General features: G+C 42.0%; 1 protein-coding gene across 3 annotated transcripts in view; it reads right to left on the reverse strand.

The window, feature by feature from the left end:
- Positions 1-7,266: 7,266 nt before the first annotated feature.
- The window catches only part of chst11 (carbohydrate (chondroitin 4) sulfotransferase 11), an 84,390-nt gene continuing 72,804 nt past the window's right edge, over positions 7,267-18,852 (reverse strand). For all 3 annotated transcript variants that reach the window (XM_037122340.1, XM_037122339.1, XM_037122341.1), the window contains exons 3-4: positions 15,053-15,282; positions 7,267-14,914 (exon numbers count right to left, since the gene is read on the reverse strand). In XM_037122340.1, coding sequence (XP_036978235.1) covers positions 14,290-14,914; positions 15,053-15,282 — 855 coding nt within the window. In that variant the 3' untranslated portion in view covers positions 7,267-14,289. The remainder of the gene's footprint in view (positions 14,915-15,052; positions 15,283-18,852) is intronic.

Below are 18,852 nucleotides of genomic sequence, written 5' to 3' on the forward strand. Positions count from 1 at the left end.
CAGGAAACAGACAGATGAAAAACTAAAGTCTGGCTGAAGTTGTGACAGCCATGGTCAATCAAAACATGACCAGGCATGAAAACGGGTCAGGGGTGAAAAAGGTGAGAGAGGCATGCTCCCCCGGAAGAAAATGTTTAAAATTTCATATTTAAAAGCATCAATCTGATGCATTTTGAGAGAAAAATCAAGCAGAATTAAAAGACAGTATGAATGTATAATAAAGTATCCATCTATACATGGTCACATTATGCTATATAAGAAATGAGACTGACAACTTCTCTCATGAAATGTGCAACAGCACAATAGCGCAATCTGCTGCAGAATAAAAAAAGAAAGCCCTTAAAAAGTGTGTTTTGACAAGATGAATATGGGTTTTGAAGAAGTTGCTGTCTTTCTGCTTGGAAGAAAGGTGCTGGCTACACGTGTTGATGCTATGACCTACACCTTCTTCCAGTGCACTTCTGTTTGACAGTGTGCCTGCAGTGCATGCTGCCCTTGTTTGCATAGTTAATAGCAGTTTTTAAACTTGGCAGCAAGCCGCCAATTTGGCTTTTTTGCCGCTTGGTCTATGGATTTAGACAGAGGGTGGTGTATTTGGGGGTCTGTTTTTGTCCGCCGATTTGCCGTCTTGGAGGGTACGCTATTTTCCACCTCCATTGCTAACGTTATCTAAATCTGAGCGGTAGATGTGCCGGCTACTGCATGAGATGGGCGGAGGTGTTGATGACATGTACTGTTGTGCGAGGGTTAGGCTCACAGCCGGGGAGTTTTAAAACCAGGAAACAGCTGATCACAGCAGTCAGTCCATCAAGATGAGTAAGATGAGCAACTGGACAGCCGCTGAGATCCAGGAGATGCTAGTGTCTCCTCAGTCTCTGTGGCTGTCCTCGTTATCCACTTGTTTTTGTAGCGGCAAGCTACGAACGGTTGCTACTTTCAAATTTAAAGCCCCCGCTAGCAACCCAGTTCTAAACTCTGAAGAGGTGCAATGTAAGGCTCATATTTTGAAGACAAATACGTTGTCTTTCTGACAAAGAATGCAATGACTGAATGCTTACTGATCTTCCTGAACACATCTTCTAGATGGAAATTGAAAATTCATTGTAGATTGTAGAGATTTTAGAAAAGTTGTTTTTATCAAATTCAAGGCTCCCCTCAGGTGCACACATGTTCGCAGTTCTCTGATATACTTCCGGGTCAACCCCCCCCCAGTGGCGGTTCTAGACTAGTTCCAATAGGGGGGCCAGGTTGGGGCCAGCTTTTTTTTAGGGGGCGCATGCAACCCGGGAAGAAAAGACAAATCCCTCATTCAGAAACAAGGGATAAATGGGACTTAAAACAGTGTTTACTATTTCAACAATTTTGATTGGGTAGTAAACTGCTGAGACACTTTATTTCCGCCTTTCCCTGTAGTACAAAATCATTGCAAGAAATCTGTCATTTTATTATTGATGCAGACTCCCTGTTGGGGAGGCCACAGGGGGATCTGGACTCAGAGTTACGGGAGCACTTGCACGCTCATTGGATCTACGCTATTCACGTAGGTCACCTGTTTTGGTTTCAAAATGGCGAATTTGAGTGATTTTCATGCCTGCATGACAGTTGCCTTTCAAAAGAGGCAAGTAGTACACAGCCTGTTAAGGAGGGAACTTGCCTCCCTCTATTTTGTTTTTTGTTGTTTGGAATATGAAGCTGCTTTCCTTCTTTTTGTCCTTCGCTGAAAACACACACACACATACACACACACACACACACACACACGCACGCACACACGCACACAAGCACGCACGCACGCACGCACAGACCAGTTGCTGTCAGCCTCCCTCTAATGACAGGGTGTGTAGTGGGAGAGGGCAGGAAGGGCAATGTGTATTTCAGAGATGTAACCACAAGGTCAGCCAGGAGGAGGAATGCTGCCAATTGTGTGTTGTGTGTGTGTGTGTGTGTCTAAATGTGTGGTTGCTGAGGGGGTGGGGTGAAGGTTGGGGGGGTCATGCAAGTGGTTGCACTGAGTTGGCCGACAAAACAGCGACACCCCTCCCTGTCTCGCATGCAGGGATTGAACTAAACAACGTCAGTGTTTATGTAGACGTGTAAAAAGATGCCACAGGGTCTGTATCAGGGGCTAAAACATCACAGCAAATGAAGTGCATACATTAGTGTTGTACTGCTCAAGGACACTGCTGAGGACTGAACCCCAACCTGTGTCAGTAATCCAAGGTCCAAATTGAGTCTAGACTCATAACTTAGTACTTCATATAAGTAGGAATACATTGAAGTACCAGTACATGCTGGCCGTTGCTCAAATTTTTGGATTAAATGTCAAGTGTGTATTTAGGGGGATTTCAGGGGATGTTTTGGCAGAAATGGAATTTACTATTCATGATTATGTTTTCACTAGTGTATGATCACCTGAAACTAAGGAACTTTGTGTGTTTCTTAGCGACAGTGGAAACAGGTCCAACATTTTGCACTGCCATGTTTTTACAAACAAAAACACTGGTGCACTTATTAGCGGCCACCCTAGGCTCTCCATGCACACTTGGAAGAAGGGGGTGAGTTGAGGAGTGTTCAGTTGGTCACAGATCAACCACATTGCTATACGCCACTAAATGCTACATACTGGACCTTTAAAACTGCCATTTAAAGTTCTTCTATGCAATATTCTTATCTATATATTTGACATTTTACAGATATAGCCAAGTCTCTAGAGGATCCAAAACTGATTACGTGAAGTAACACTATTTACACCCTTTTGAAATCCACACCCTTCACTCTATTTGCTAAGCTATTAGCTCTAACGTGCACCCAGTCTGAAGTGGCTGCACAGGCTTGACTGCACATCGAACAGGTAAAAACTATTTTTAAATTCAATTTGTAATGTCTGAGCTTCCAGAGACTTGGATTACTAAAGGTGAGCTGGGTGAGCTATTTCAGATGTTTAGGAGATGCTGCAGTGCTATTCTGCAAGGAAGCTAATCCTTAAAATGAAACTCTCACCAATACACCAATACTACAAGCAAGGTTTCATGTTGTGTCGAGCTGTCTTAGTGTTTTAAAAATAGCGATTTTGATGCTAGCGTAAAAGTACTCCATGCACTCCACTGAAAATGAGTTTGAGCCAAAAACAAAACTACGGTAAATCTTAACAGTGCCTCTTTCATAGTAATTATGCTTATACACGAAAGTTTGACTCATATACATTTACAAAAAAAAAAGCCTAGGTTGCTTTTTGGTGAGAATTTCACTTTAAAGGAATACTTGGGAAGATATATCATATCTCTCATGTCTGTACATGTAATATAAAGCTAGATCCAGGAGACAGTTAGCTTTGCTTAATATAGCTTAAAGACTGGGGGCAGCATGAGAGCCAAGTTTATGCTGGAAAATAACTAGTTCAGAAGTGTTTATAAGCGTTTGAACAGGTAAAATCAAAGGCTTTCAGCAGGGCTGCTGAGAGTGTGGCCCACAGTAAGGTTCAATTTTCAATCATTTTAAAAATTATACTTGACATCACTGTTTGTACTGTTTTTTTATATGATGTCAAATGCTCTTTAAATCATTAGGATCCCTAATTAATAGTTATTTTTACATAATCTTAGGCTTTGGCTGGAAGAAGGTCAATTAAGTGACTATTTTGTGTCTGAACAATAAAAAAGACAGTCTAAACCCTATTTAGACGGTCTATAGCCCATGGTCTAAAGCTCAGTGTACGAGTGTGTTCAGGGTGTCTCCATTTTGTTTGTTAAACAGCAGACCATTCTGGTGCACAGTGCAGCGCATGGCACAAAGTGGTGGTCTTAAGACTCTGAATTAGTTGTGGGTGTGTTTTGGACAGAACATAAATCAAACAAATCAGAGTGTCGTCTCTCATTCCCTTCAAGAGCCAGGTACACTAGGACCTGACACACATTAAAGAATGGCACTCGTCTTCACTGAAGGTCAGGGATGTCATCCTCGACTGCTGGAACCTCCGTCCCACTGTTTCACATAATCTGTACCGACAACTCTGTTTGACTGCATATAAAAAATACACTGATATTAAAGTGAGGAGGCCTGCTGTGTCCCTGTGTGTGTGTGTGTGTGTGTGTGGATCTCAGTCAAGTCAAGTTTCAGTTTTATTCCTCCGAGGGAAATAGTTTAAGCACCACTGGCATAGAGAGTACAACCAAGACAAGCTCGATGCTCACACGAAAAATGATAGATGTCATTGTAATACAAAGAGTGTTAAATGGCAGTTCAAACTGTGTCTGAATGTCGGTTGTAACTCTCCATAAAATCACAAATGTATTTTTTAATGAAGCATTCACTGTGATAGACATTATTTACAATTTCAAATGTTTAAGTCCTTCCACTTTAACAAGCCCAATATAGGACAGATATGTACTTAGACTGCTGAATTTAACTTTTCAGTTTGCTTCTACATTCATATTTTGGCATTTTGTAGGACTTGCAGTGTTTCAGCGCAACATCTCTCTTCGCACTGAATCACTCCTTAGAATCGCATCCAGTTTGGCTTGGAGACATACAGTAAAGAAACACAGCATTCAGAGAACACAGCTGGCCTATGGGCTTGGACACATTTCATCATTTCATCTCCCATGCCTCTTGTCTCTGCTGTAAACTCTCCAGTAACCTAAAATGCCATGAAAAATCTATAAAATATGCAACAGTTATGTGGAAACAATTGTAAGGCAGGGAAGCTTGTGTCAAAATCTGGCCTGGAGTCCCAACAGTATGACACAGAGTTTGTGTGTGGAGATCAGAGGTCAGTCAGTGGGTTGTATATTTTAACAACACTCCAGTGTGTGGTGCTCACAGATGAGAGCGATCTTTCTCTGCCTTCCTCTTTTATATTTTTTGTTGTTTTTTTTTTGCAGTTTTCATGCGGTATCATTTTTGGACCCGGGGCGTTTTTTTTTTTTTTTTTTTTTGGTTGAGCAGACCACTTTAAAGAAAACCACTGAATGCAGCTGAGCACAGTGTTGATGTAATGAAAGAGATGGTGGTCTTTGCAAGCAAGGCTGTCCAGGCTCAGAGATAGACAGAGATGTGGGCTGGGATATAAACACAGCTGCTTCAGCTTTAATGAGCCGTGGCTTAAATCTAGCAGGTGCATCAGATGCAGGAACATGACAGAGGCTACAAGTCATGCCAAATTCTACCAGCGGTGGCCTATTGGATAGCATGTGAAAGACAGAGGAATATCATATCAAGGCTTTCTGTCAGCTGAGATTGATCACGTGTTCAGGTGGTAATGACGATGGTTGTTGTCATGCTTTTTGTTGCAGAAAGTTACCATTCAGGAAATTTACCATTCAGTCGGACCTACTTTGTCTTAATTAGTTCTAGGGCTACTGCCATGATAAGACATGATATGCATAAGTACAAAATACATAGTAATTTTATGAAATGTCATGCAATACACTTAGGAGCTACAGAGATGTAATTCAGGTAAATAACCAAAGTCTAGTAAACAGCTATTCTGTGTGAAAAATGAAAACTTGTGACTGTGGCATGTACACACGTGTTACACAAAATGACTATGATTCATAAGAGACCAAGTCCTCCTTTTACTTTTTATTATTTATAATTTGATAAATAAATGAGGGAGTTATTTAGTTATTAGTTAGAAAATATACTATGTTTGCACACATGCATTACCTTGGAAATATAAGTCAGTTTGAATCAGAATAAAACAGCAGTGTGTAGATGCTTCAGTCTAATAGATCATGCAAGAGACCCCGTCAATTAGACCAGGTTAAAGAGCCAAATCCCTATAAATAGAAGCCATTTAGAGATGCCCCCGAGGGAGCCATAGACAGGGCATTGACTGATAACGATGGGGTGAAGTGATGATAGCAGAGAGACATTGGCTGGAATGGAAGGGTGTGAACAAATCACAGCAAATGCACTGTAGTATAACTAGGAAAAGCTACTGAGTGCTAAATTGGAACCAATTCCACATTCTGTGCTCTGTGTTTCTATTAAGTATTAAAATGTGTGGGCTGCAAAATTTGATGAGAGCTGTTAAATGCAATATATGTAAAATGGTACTTGACCCAAGAAAAAACAGCAGAATGTCAGAGCGCTGTCACAAAGTTTGTTTGGAAACATTTATTGCCCCTCTAATTGCTGTATCGTAGGCAACTGAACTTGTTTCAGTTTCTTGAAGACGTTTCACCTCTCATCCAAGAATCTTCTTCAGTTCAAACTAACTGGAGGGGAGTTACAGGCTTTTAATCTTTGTGTGGGAGTGTCCTTACAGAGTTGTTTAGGACATGTGTGAGCTCTAAGTATCAGAGTCATTAGGGCCACTTGTGGGTCATTGGTCAAACCGGCCTTTATGTATGTATCTAAGAGTATGATTAGCAGTATTGTTATTGTGTGGTCTTTTCTGAGGTTGCTAAAACTACATAAGCTAGCGGTCGGAAAACTCTTGAGGAAGGGTCTTACTCGGTGTCACGGTGTGTTAGACCATGGATTAAACTTACATCTGAATATCCCTTTAATGATGAATTTTATCGTACTTAAGCACATTTCACTTATGTTAACGTGTTCCGGACTGTTTAACACCAGCTTCAGAGACTGGCAGTGAATGGGAATGTCTTTTATTTTTGTTGTAGTTTTCACAGTGTCTATCGAGACAGAGAGAGAGAGCAAACACATCTTCAAAAGACATCTGTAAGAATCGTGGCCATTATTCAAGAGGTCCTTGGCCTGAAAATCACTGAAGACCTCTGATTAAGCTAGTTTGAACTTAAGGTGCACTGTCCTTACAAACACAGAACTCACTTTGCACTTCTGGTTGGTAAAATTGTAGAAAAACTGGAGGTGACCACTGCCACTGTCATTTAAAAAAGTAATAATATAGAAATAACTGTTCAATCTTTTTTTTTCATGGCATGTCTCCAGTATTAGTAGGCATCAATATTGATATCAGTAGAGATAAAATCATAAATCTAACCCTAATTATATCTAAGAGGTAAATGTTAAGATGATGCGTGGATTTCTACTAAATGTCTCTATGCTTACAGTATGTGTATCAATACTATAAAATGTATTTAACCTGTTGAGCTCTATCACCTTTATCTTCCATTATGTCAGAGACACAGAGGCTATTATGGAAAATGAGATGAGCTCATGGCATGTTGTTCTGCATGCTGTGTTCATGGCGCTTCATGTACCTTGCTGTGTCAGAGGTCATGTGTGTGCCCTGCGACATATTCGATGTACACACGCGAAATAAGCAGTGGGAGGCTCTGATGGGTTTCATTGTTATTTTATTGTGAAAACATCAGACAGATGAACCGCAGGTCGTGCTGCTGTAGGATCGACATCACTCTCCTACACTCAGTGTGCAGTACACAGTCAATTATTCATGATTTCAGTGAGTGCGTCTGAAAATGAACGGAGTAAAACAGAACAGTAAGAGGCTGTCCCGGGAGGAAAGGAGAGATACAGAGAGTTTAGGTGCGTTGCCATGGCGATAGCGAGGAATGAATATGGGAAAGTAGCCGGAGAATAAATAAATAAATAAGTGGTGCCTGTTTGAATGGGAATCACGCCCCACTCGGAGACGTTCCGTCTAAGGCGGAGCCGGCACTGCAACAGAGTGTCCATACACACACGCACATGCACACACACACTCTCACAAACACACACCTACAAACACTTTTCCAGTCGTTATCCAGCTGCTCCACTTGAAGTTACATGAGGCACTCTGATACACACACCGGTGAAAAAATGCTGATGACATGGTTTAAATTCAGGAACAGACTCTGCAGATTTGAGACGTACCCCTCGAAAGGTCACACAAACATTACTGTACAGGTTACAGCACGGCATCCATGCCATCTGGTAGGCGCTGCTGGAAACACTTAGGAGATCAGAGGGTGCGTGACCTCTGCTCAATTTGAGCAGGACGTACAAGATGTCAGGGCAACACAGAGACACATGAAAACCTGGCAGGCCTGCTGAGGCCACGGCCACGTTAATGTGGGCAAATTAGACAAATGCTGTTAAAATGTGAAGAAAACCTTCCACCCACACTCATTTGTCAAAGCAGATTACACAAATAGGCTCCAGTGGGCATGTTCTTCACACTCGCTCTGCAAACAACTATCGGCTTTTCAAAGATGGCAAGATCATTTCACTTTTCATTGGTCATGATAACAGACTGATTAAAGTCACAGCTGAGATCTGAGATCACAGGCAGATAGCAACAGTCCCTGCCTAAGCATTACATACCAAAATCTCATGATGAATATGGTGAATTGCTCGCTAACCTTCCCAAGAACACTAAAGTACGTTGCACATAATGTAGCTAAAAACATTAGCGAGCTCACTGTGTTGATTTTGTGTGTACATTCATAATGCTAACATAACACCATCTTCAACGTGATCTGTGCCTTGGTTACTGCAATTAATAAGAACTTTCAAGAATATTTAAATGGAAGATAATTTGCTCTTTAGGTAATTTATTTACCAAATCCTCAATTCAAAAGGGAAAATAAGACTGGTCAAAGTTAAAGCCCGGAGTGTGATTGTGTGTTCTAACCTGACCATCTTCATTCACTCTGACAATGTGTTTATGTTAGCTGCGTTCTTGTTGGTGAGCTATAGTAGCTGCTTGGAACAGTTGACACTTTTCAAGAACATTGAATATGTCAACTGTATTCTTGCTAATTCTGCCACTTAGCCAGTGCAGCTGCATTGCTGCCATGTAAGCCTACACATGACATCATTTTGTCTGTCATTACTTTCCATGAATATAGCTCGTTAGCCAGCTACCTAGCTTTGAAAGAAACCACATCTGCAGTCTTTACCCTGTCTCTAAAGCTCAAACAAATACAGATGAATTTTGTGGTCCACCTTTGGCCTAAATGCTTGGCATGGTTGTGCACACAGAAACTTTTTCTAGAAAAAAAAACAAAGATTCAGTTGTAACCACATTGGTGTGAACATGACCTTGGAGCCTCCTGAGCTTCCCTCTGCTCTCTGCGTGTCTTGATGGAGTCACATGGGCCTCTGCAGGTGTATCACTGTGTGATATCAGACTGAGTGCATGTAACAGTGTGTGTGTGTGTGTGTGTGTGTGTGTGTGTGTGTGTGTGTGTGTGTGTGTGTGTGTGTGTGTGTGTGTATACTGTGGTGAGGGGGGAGTGTAAATGAGTTCCCTTCAAGTGAAAAGTAATCCTCACTGCTGATACTGTATGAGTTTTATTTTGTGTTTCTCAAATTAAAAATCAGTTCCTGTACTTCCTGGTGCAAAGTTATTTGAGAGAGGTCAATGGCCAAAACCCCCTCTCTGATAACAGAAATGTTTTGTAGTTCAGCTCAACTTAGGTGTGCAATGTGAGAAAATTAAAAATAATTCTTACAAATCCAAAATCAGAGCCCAAACAGGCAGCCAATCTCGTCTGCTATGATCAACTGATAATTTACAACAGCAGAGCTTGTTGAAAGCAACAAATAGTCACTGTGTGTATATGCATACGTATATTTATATGTGTCTCAGTATGTAGGTAGGCCCAGGTGACCACAGAGACAAGGTGCTCTGACTCTGTTCAGCAGCTCTGTGTTGCTGTGAGTGAAAAGCAAAGAAAAACAAGTGCCACACAAATGTATTGTGTGTGTGCGTGTGTGCGCGTAAGTGTGTGTGTGTGAGGCAACCAGAGTAATTGATCGATCAAACATCCACACATGACAGCTCAAAAAACAACAGCAGTATGAATGACATCATGTCTACATTGTACAAAAGTATCCTGCACTGGGACTGTAAGATATGTGAGAAATGAACCCGGCAGAGAATGAGAGAGGATGATAAAAGCTTCCTGGCTTTGTCCTTATGTGCTGATGATATTAGATATTACAGTAGTTTTTCCAACATGTATTTTTGGTGCGAAAAAAAAGGAAACGAAAAATAAACCTTCTTGTTTATACTCAGGATATCTTCTGCCTTTCAAAAGGAGTACTTTGACATTTAAGGAATACATGTATTTGATTTCTTGCAGTGTCAGTTGAGAAGATTGACACCACCCTGATCTACCTGTTCAATATGAAGCTACAGCTTGCATCCCTCAGCATAAAGACTGAAAACAGCTCTAAAGACAGCTAAAAGTCTGTCGACCCACAACTGTGGTCCGGACTTCAGTATATTAACAAATGAGCGCATTAAATATTGGCTTTAAATCAGTAGTGGAAAGTTACATTTGCATTTACTCAAGCACTGTACTAAAGTACAATTTTGAAAAGATAAATATTGTACTTTTTACTCCACTCCATACAACACATATGATACAATATTTGCAATACTACATTTAAAAATATATGACTTTAACAGAGTATTTCTACACTGTGGTATTGGTGCTTTTGCTATACCACAAGATTTGGAGTTCTTCTTCCACCACTGATTGTAATTCATGCTCCCCATAGGATGAATCCCATAATAAATATTAGCAGGCTAACATGCTCAAATAAGATGTGAACATGTTACCTGCTGCACATTAGCATTTTGGCACGGATTGTGAACATGTTAGCATGCTAACGTTAACTTAAAGCTCTGCTCTGCCTGAGTACAAAACTCACCAGCAGGGCTGTAGAATCTAACTTCTATTTTGCCTTTGGTCAGAGCCAGGCTGGTTTCCAGTCTTCATGCTAAGGCAGGTTAACCATTTTCTGTTTCTAACCTGATTTGTTAAGAGTTGATAGACTAATTCATTAATTAACCATTGATATTCAACACAACGCTTTACTATAAAAGAAAATCTGTGCATAAATAACAAATAAAGATATAAGCACCAAATCACATCATTCATTCCTCAGCCAAACAGTACCAAGCAAAAATGTAATTCAGTCTAACAATAGACATCGTCAAATGCAACATACTTGGCTAGACTTGAAAATCAACAATCCAACAGCAGGAGTGGACACTGGGCATTGCACAGGCCTAAATTTTGTGCGGACTAAGAATAAGGTAAAAAGTGCCCAAAATGCGATTGTTTGTTTTTTGTCAGAGGCGGAAAATCAGCCGGGGCCTCTCTGCTCGCTTGGTTCCCTGTGAGAATTTTTCTCCAGCTCTGTTTGCCTAAGCACGCTGCCCTTTTTCTGCAGGGATCTTTGGGATCATTGACACTAACTTCTTTTTTTAAGTAGGAGGCCACTTTTAGAGTGAGTTAGGAGAGGAGAAAATAGTATGAGGAGACGTGAGGCCTCTGTAATGGCTTGTTTGCAGGCTAAGAGGTCCTTTGTGTATCGTTCGTCCTCCATTCTGGGAGTTAAATGAGCAATTTATGCCGAGCCTCAGTCACTGTGTTAAAGTGGAGAGGTGCTGCCTGCCCGCGCCTCTCCTTACAACTGCTGTGTAAGATGCTGTGTGCGCATCAACCCCAGCAGGAGCACTAATGTACAAGCTGAGTGTGTGGGTTCATTTTTGTGTGCCTGTCTCAGGAGGAGGCCGTGCTGAGAATACAGCCATTGTTCTGCAAGAGGACGACTACCAGGCTACAGGCCAGACCAGTAGCTTTCCTCCTTTATTAGAGCCAGATGTGTGCCTGTGTGTGTGTGCCTGTGTGTGTGTGTGTGTGTGTGTGTGTGTGTGTGTGTGTGTGTGTGTGTGTGTGTGTGTGTGTGTGTGAGAAAAAGAAAGCTGTTCTCTAATTATAACCACACAGAGACATGCAGACATGTGCATAAATGTAGGCCTACAATAATAAAACTTCTAAAGCTACAAGAAGAGGTTGGCAGGGAAAACCACCACCAGAATGCATCCTGAAGGACATATCTAATGTGTAATCTGTGATTTACTAATGGCACTGGTCATGTATTCCTATTACTTATGGTGATATTTTACTCACCAAATTAATTGTCATGACATGGGGTCTTGGGGTGGACGTAAAACTGTATCGATTCACCAGCAAAGGGAGTCAGATCTCTCACATCCTGCCTGCTGAATGTCCTACTTCCAGTACATACCCATGCTGGGTTTAAAAGAGATGTTCTTAACTTATCTGCACCTTCAGCATTGTCAAACAAAGTTAGCTGGAAAGCTATAATGAGGAAGCTGAACTGAAAAACGCTGTTGGGGCCCTTAAAATGAGGATGTTATGGTAGTCAATGCTCAGAAGGGATTGGGGGGATGGACAAAGGCATCGTCTATTGGCCCAACCCTAAAGGGGTCACCACTAGACATGACACTGTCATTAAGTTGACCTTTGCAGTATGTGCTATCAAGTACTGTTAATTTGATCTGACTGATGAAAATAAATAAGGGAAACTATCTCCTGCACTGCAAAGCTGTATGACTGTAAGATAACTGTAAAGCTGCTACTCCAGACAATTATTGCACTGCCAAAAGATTGGGTGACTCACTAGAAACAGATCCAAAAATGAAATGAAAGTCAAAGTACACAAATGCATTCATTAAAATATTATGTCTGGTTCAAACAAGTCGACCAAAGAGATTCAGCTATTCCAAAAAGTCTCTTTCACTTGGGGCTGGAGTGATTTAGAATGTACAAAGAGGTGTAAAAAACAAAACCACTCTCTCTCCCTCCTGTAATCCAATTCACTGCGAGATGGAGAGCACAGTTATTAACCTTGACATTGCTTAACTTTGCTAACATTAATCACATTACAGTATGAGTGCAGTCTCTGTTCCGTGATGTGGGCAGTAGATTGTTGATATGTACACTGAGAGCAGCAGCTAGTTCTCATATTCTGGCTAGGGGATTGAGGGGGAGATGATGTACACCAAACATCGAGTGTGGACCTCTGAAGCTCTCACAGCCATTTGGCACCAAATGTTTGACAACAGGAAATGGAAAATAACCCATAAATCTCTGATGAGCTCAGACACAGAAGGACAAAGCCATGGGCTGCGATGTACCGTACACCCTTCAGAAATGAAAATGCTGTGAGGCATAAATAAAATGTATCAGAGGCAAGTTGCCAGGAAGAAATCAACAAAACAAAACAGTTCAGCTTTAAAATGTCCTAAATTGTTATCAGCCCAGGAAAACTAAACATTAAATCTTTTCTCATTAATCAACAAAACAAATTAAATAATATGTTGTTATTGCTGCTCGCAGCAATGCTTCATAAGACAATAAAAATAAAAATAAGCAAGAAGACAAAGAATAATCTTAATTTACTGAAACACATGTTTGGTCTTGGGAGTAAGGGCTTTGTGCCCTGGGTGTGTCCATGGAGCCCCCGGGTGGGGCATGGCGGTGCACGGCAGGGCGGGTTTATGAGATCCAGTGCCTTTAACCCTTTCACAACCACACAGGCTGTCTCTTCTCTTTCAGTTCAGACTTTCTGCACAGACTTGTCACTACAACTGGTGCGCCCACTCGCATGAGAACAACCCCTACCGTTCTTACCACGTCCTGTAGCTCAAAGTGTTAAGGATGCTTGGTATTACAGGCAATGATTTATTAAGCACTTCCACACTTTACTTCTGCAGGAGTTTTCTGTTTTCAGTGGGTCCTCAGATCGTAACACATAGGTTCATTCTGCCAACATCATGGTGAGAGAAACCGGTGACAACTCATTTCATTACAACTGTTATCTGAAGGCCATGTCACCGCAGTTACAGTTGTGAGGTCTTGAGAGTGAAGTCAGTAGCCATCTATTACTGGGCGTCCTTGAGGCAATGATGAGCCAGTTTCCCTCTGAAATGTATAAATCTAATGAGGGCAAGGGTGATGGGCGCTAACACGCCATGCTGACAGCGCAGCAAAGGGCATGAATTGTGTTTTACAATTTGACGGAGTTTCTCTATTGATCGGGGGGGAGGTGGAGATAAGCTTAGCTCCCACAATGCATTGGGGTCAGGGCACGTGCGAGGCCGCTGTTTGCTTTGTAGAATCTGAAAGCAGCCTAATTTGTCAGCAGTTTGTTTAAACATGTAGGGAACATCATCAGGAGAATTGCTCGTCAAGTCCGTCCTCTGAGGGTAAGTTCCCCTTTTAAAACACCTTGAAGACCTGCTTCACCCACACATTTTAGTCTTTGCATGCGTTTGGTTCATTTAGCCCACATTCTCAGCCAATCAGCTTTCTCTGTATCACTGCGAGTTGCCTGGACATCCTCCCCCTGTGCCCAGACAAGCACCATTACCTTTCATTCTTTCAGCACCTGTTTTTATGTCTAATTCTGACCCCACGCCTGTATACAACAACAGTTTTTTAAATCAAGTTTGCTTCCAAAATTCTCTCCTTCACTCGTTTTGTTGCCTCTCCCTAAACAAGGCAGTCATTCTCAGAGTCCCAGCTCTGTCCTCCGTTAGTCCAGCCTCAGGTAGCTGGGTGTGGAGTAGTTGAACATGAGGAAGTCCATCTTGTAAAGCTGGTAGAGTTGGACCTGCTGCTGAGTGCTGATATTGCTGAAGAACTGGGCCGTCATGGCATCTGTGGTACGAGTGGACTTGGCGTAGCTTGGGAAGCGCAAGGAGTCGCCGACGCCCACCAGCCGCAGCACGTAGTTTGCGTCATCTTCCAGCGTGTCATACTTGCCCACCAGATCGTAGTGGATGTGACATGGGTGACAAAGCTGGTATACAGTCTGCCAGTGCTCATTGAGTGGACCATCGCGCTGCGTGGCCGGGTCCACCAAGTACTCAGCAAATTCTTTGAATTTGACATCAGCTCCGTTGAGCAGGGCGTCCTGTGTGGCGTTCTTGCGGTAGCGCCGGATGATGCGGGTGCCAAAGCGCTTGTGGAAGGATGAGTTGTACTTTAGGGTGAACTTATTGCGGTATGCTGAGACCAGCCTCTCAAAGGGCTCACGAACAAAGAGGAACTTGAGGTAGTTCTTGAGACGGTGGTTGATCTCAGCAATACTGTACTGGTTCAGCGTTTTCAGGTTGGAGGGAATGTGGGCTTCATTGGAAGGTATTTCCATCGGGTCGCTGTGGAAGAGAGGCACAAAGACTGTGAGGATCGATGACAGAACAAACAATATACATGTCATTCCATCATCAGAACGGAATGAATGGACACCAACACTCTCAAGTCCCGTTGAACAGTCTGCCAAGCACCAGACTGACCTGTATTTGCCCCGGCCTGTGAGCACCATCATGACGCGTTTCCAGTTGGTACAGGCCACTTTTGGGACATAGCAGTAGATGAGCTCATGGTCCTCGTCCACCACAAGGTGTTTGAGGTCTCCAGGTGTCAGCACTCTGCGCTTGCGGCTGGATGCACTATAGACTCGGCAGGCATCCACGACTTGATCCCTCCTGGCCTGGTGGAGGACCGCTGCTCCAGACAACTCCGGCTGGGTAAGGGACAAGACAGAAAGAAAGAGACATTGCTGTGAAATTTTAACAGCTTAAGGGTGTCAACCATTTTGGGAAGACAATTTACAGCTGCTCTTTGACTACTACTGAGGACAATCGCATCATTGATTAAAGACACCCTCAAGCAGGTAATCCTGTAGACCTGCAGGTAGAATAGAAATAAGAAACAGAAATAAAAAAAAAAAAAATGAACAATGAAAAAAAAGTTGTTGTGTCACCGGCTTCCATCCTCACTCTCTGACGCATCGTCAGGTGTGTAGCAGGTGTGAAGTTACCTTGGTTAAAATGATGGATTTCTCTGGGTTTGAATATATTGTTGTAACAATTCCTCTCGCTTGTAGTTCGTTACATGTTCAAAATGTATATTAATATATGGGAATGTATTTTATGACATGAGAAATAATTGTCCAAGTATTGTTCAATATAAAGGCAAAATGTTATTTGATAGGTTTTACATTATATTGCAAGTGCATTACAAAATATCTTTAATTTCCATACATGGAAAATCTATTACACTCTTTCACATGTGTGTGTTTATTCTGGTCTGGCTGTTGTTCAGTGATATTATTTTGACGTATCAAAACATGACAAAATAAGTTCCAATCTCTGTAGCCTTTTAATGTCTTTACATTTTTATTTCCACCTGTGTTACTAAGTAGTTTCCTTGGCATTGTAAGGAAAGTCTTACTGTGCCAATAAGGCACTCTGAAATGAATGAAACTGAACCAAAGCAGGAAGAGAGAGAGAAAGAGAGAGAGAGAGAGAGAGAGAGAGAGAGGTGAAGAGAGATAGAGAGATAGCATGGAAGATGGGCAGATGGATAGTGGGAGTGAGTAATTAATCTTAGCTTTTATTATCATACTCATCTCTTTATTGACTCTATCTTTTTCCCCTATCTGAGTCACTCCACAGACTATGATAGAGATTAGTCCATGGCTGTGGGGGGAAATAATGATATTGGAGGATATTACAGATATTGAGTGTCCAATATGCATAAATTCAGTCAGCAATCATTCAACTGAGACATATTTCATATACACCATGACGCTTGTGACGAGGTGGACCACAGCATGGGGGAGAGGAGGAGGCTAGGGGGGAAATTGAAAGTGTGAGAGGGAGAGAAGCATCTGAAGGGCAGGAATGTTTTCTTGTACCTCTTGATTATTTTTCCTCTGGGTCCAAATTCCACTCCAGGGCAGTGCCCTGGATTCCTCACAGAATCTAAATTGATTGTACTGTGGCCTGCATCCTTACCACTACGTCCCACTCACAAGTGTGGCCTTTCAGTGCTACACTGGCCCGGGCTGAGAGGGAGGGAGAGCTGCTGACATGAAGTTCTGAAATAACTCAGGGACCACCGCCGACCGCCATACACGAAGACAGCATCACTGAAGAGGTTTGTTAGTATTTCTCTTTGAAGTCACCCTCCATGTGTCCAAGTGGGTAATTCATCATGTGGCCGGCCAGCTACAAGAATCTGTGAGGAAAACCAATCATCTCTACCTTTTTATCTGACACCACATGCAAAAGCATGGATAAATCAGGATTGTAAGAGCCAAACACATGACAGGTATTTCTGTCTGTCTGTGAAAATCAAGTTTCATAGTCTGTCATTTTCTCAAAAAGCTCCATTGGATAGTCATGTGAGGACACAGGTCATAGTAGGTTGATGTTCTCTGGTTTAATTTCCTTGAAATCATTAGCGTGAAGAGGTGGGATAAGGATTTTTTATGGTAATTACCATAAAAACATGCTATTCAAGCAACTACAGGAAACTTTTTTTTTTGTTGAGTCTTGTCTGGGCTGTGGACAAAAATGAAAGCTGTTTTAGGGGCTTATGTAGGTCATATAGAGGCATAAGTATTAAATTGAGAATGTCTCATAACCTTTTTTCTTCTGTTTTCATAGAATATGGTAAATATTCAAAACACTTCATTGCTAGCCTCGGGATGCACTGTATAGTTGGTGAATTGATCCAAAACTGATCCTGCCAGCATAATTTGGTTGTAGTAAACCCTTGTTGGTATAGTATAGTAAGAAGCATTTAACCTTCAAAGCCATTACAGTTTTAAAGTGGCACTCATTCGTCAAGGCTTTCTTGAGGAACAAAATATGTAAGTATCATTAACCTGTATTTGCCACGGAGCTTATTTACTGCAAAAATTGTATTGATAATGGTTGGGGACAATACTTATTTCCGGGTTAGCCTACAGATATACGTCATCCCTGCAGCACTCTATAGCAGAATGGTAATGGCTGTGGCCAGATCTTTCTCTAGCACTGCCAGAGTGCTGTAGAGACAGGTCTGGCAAGGCAAGACTATCTACAGTCTTGAAATATGTGCACACAATCAATCGGTCTTGTACCCGCATTGTACTGTGCACAGTATATGAGTCTTATCATGAAAATAACTTGCAACATAACACAACATATACATCTTCTTTCAACAAGACAGTCAATTCTGCACTACTCAGCCTATGAATTGACCCACAAAACAATATCTTGCTGCACACCATCTGGCTCTTGTTTGCAAGGAAACATATCAACTTATTATGGCTTGATAGTATCACATGTGGTAATATCCTGTTCCCACAACATATAGTTTACCTTCTTGCACTTTATGAGTTTCATATTCTCTGTGCAAATACGGACTTAGCATCTCCTTGTTGTTACCTCTGATTTAACCTGTGACACTCTTATCTATATCTTTTCTTCATCAAACATTGTTTGATTTCTCTGTCATATCAAACAGTCTTCAAAGCATTCTGTGGTAAACTGACAAGGCATGATGAATTTTGAACATCTCTGCTCAAGAAGAAGGCCTCATCTTGCCCCCCTACCACTTCCCCTCACTGTGTGCTCTCTACTCACTCCTCCCTATACATCATCAAAGCCCGCTAAGGCATAACAGTGCATAGCAAATAGCAGCTCTTTGTTGATGAAAATCTCTCCTCTTTACATCTGCTCAGAGACATCAAGCCGTGATTCACACAAATTGTTGCAGTGAGTGCGCAGCACTCCATCCCAGAGGAGGACAAATGCTGTAATTAACATGGGAGAAGGAGACAAGGGAGGGAATCTTGTCATCTCTCGCTCCGTCTCTGTGTTCCTCTCCTTATCTCTCTTCTTTCCACGGGATTACTTTCTGCCATTTTATCTCCTCTTCAAGCAGCTCAGTCAAGTCTCTTGTGCAGTTTCGATGAAACGCTGCGGCCGAGAGGGAGGGAGGGAGCGGAGGACGAGATGAGAGAGGAGATATGTCGATACAGTGTGAGAAGGAGAGCCGATGGAGATCACTGACCTCTGGCCATGTCAAGCCATTCCCACGGGAGAGCAGACACCATTATTTGTGATTTGCTTGCACATTACGCCTATACTCCCCTCTGGACATGATCTAGCAGGTCAGCATCAGATAAGGGCTGGCAACAGCCATAAAATCACCGTGATAAAAGTAGTTAGCAGCTTCACATGACATGGTCAATTTAGTTTGATATAGTCAATATATATCAGTAATGTCCCAGAAGGGCCTCAAAACTTCAGCTCAGCAC

The sequence above is a fragment of the Acanthopagrus latus genome, chromosome 14, assembly GCF_904848185.1.
Source record: "Acanthopagrus latus isolate v.2019 chromosome 14, fAcaLat1.1, whole genome shotgun sequence".
In the NCBI taxonomy this organism is placed as follows: domain Eukaryota; kingdom Metazoa; phylum Chordata; class Actinopteri; order Spariformes; family Sparidae; genus Acanthopagrus; species Acanthopagrus latus.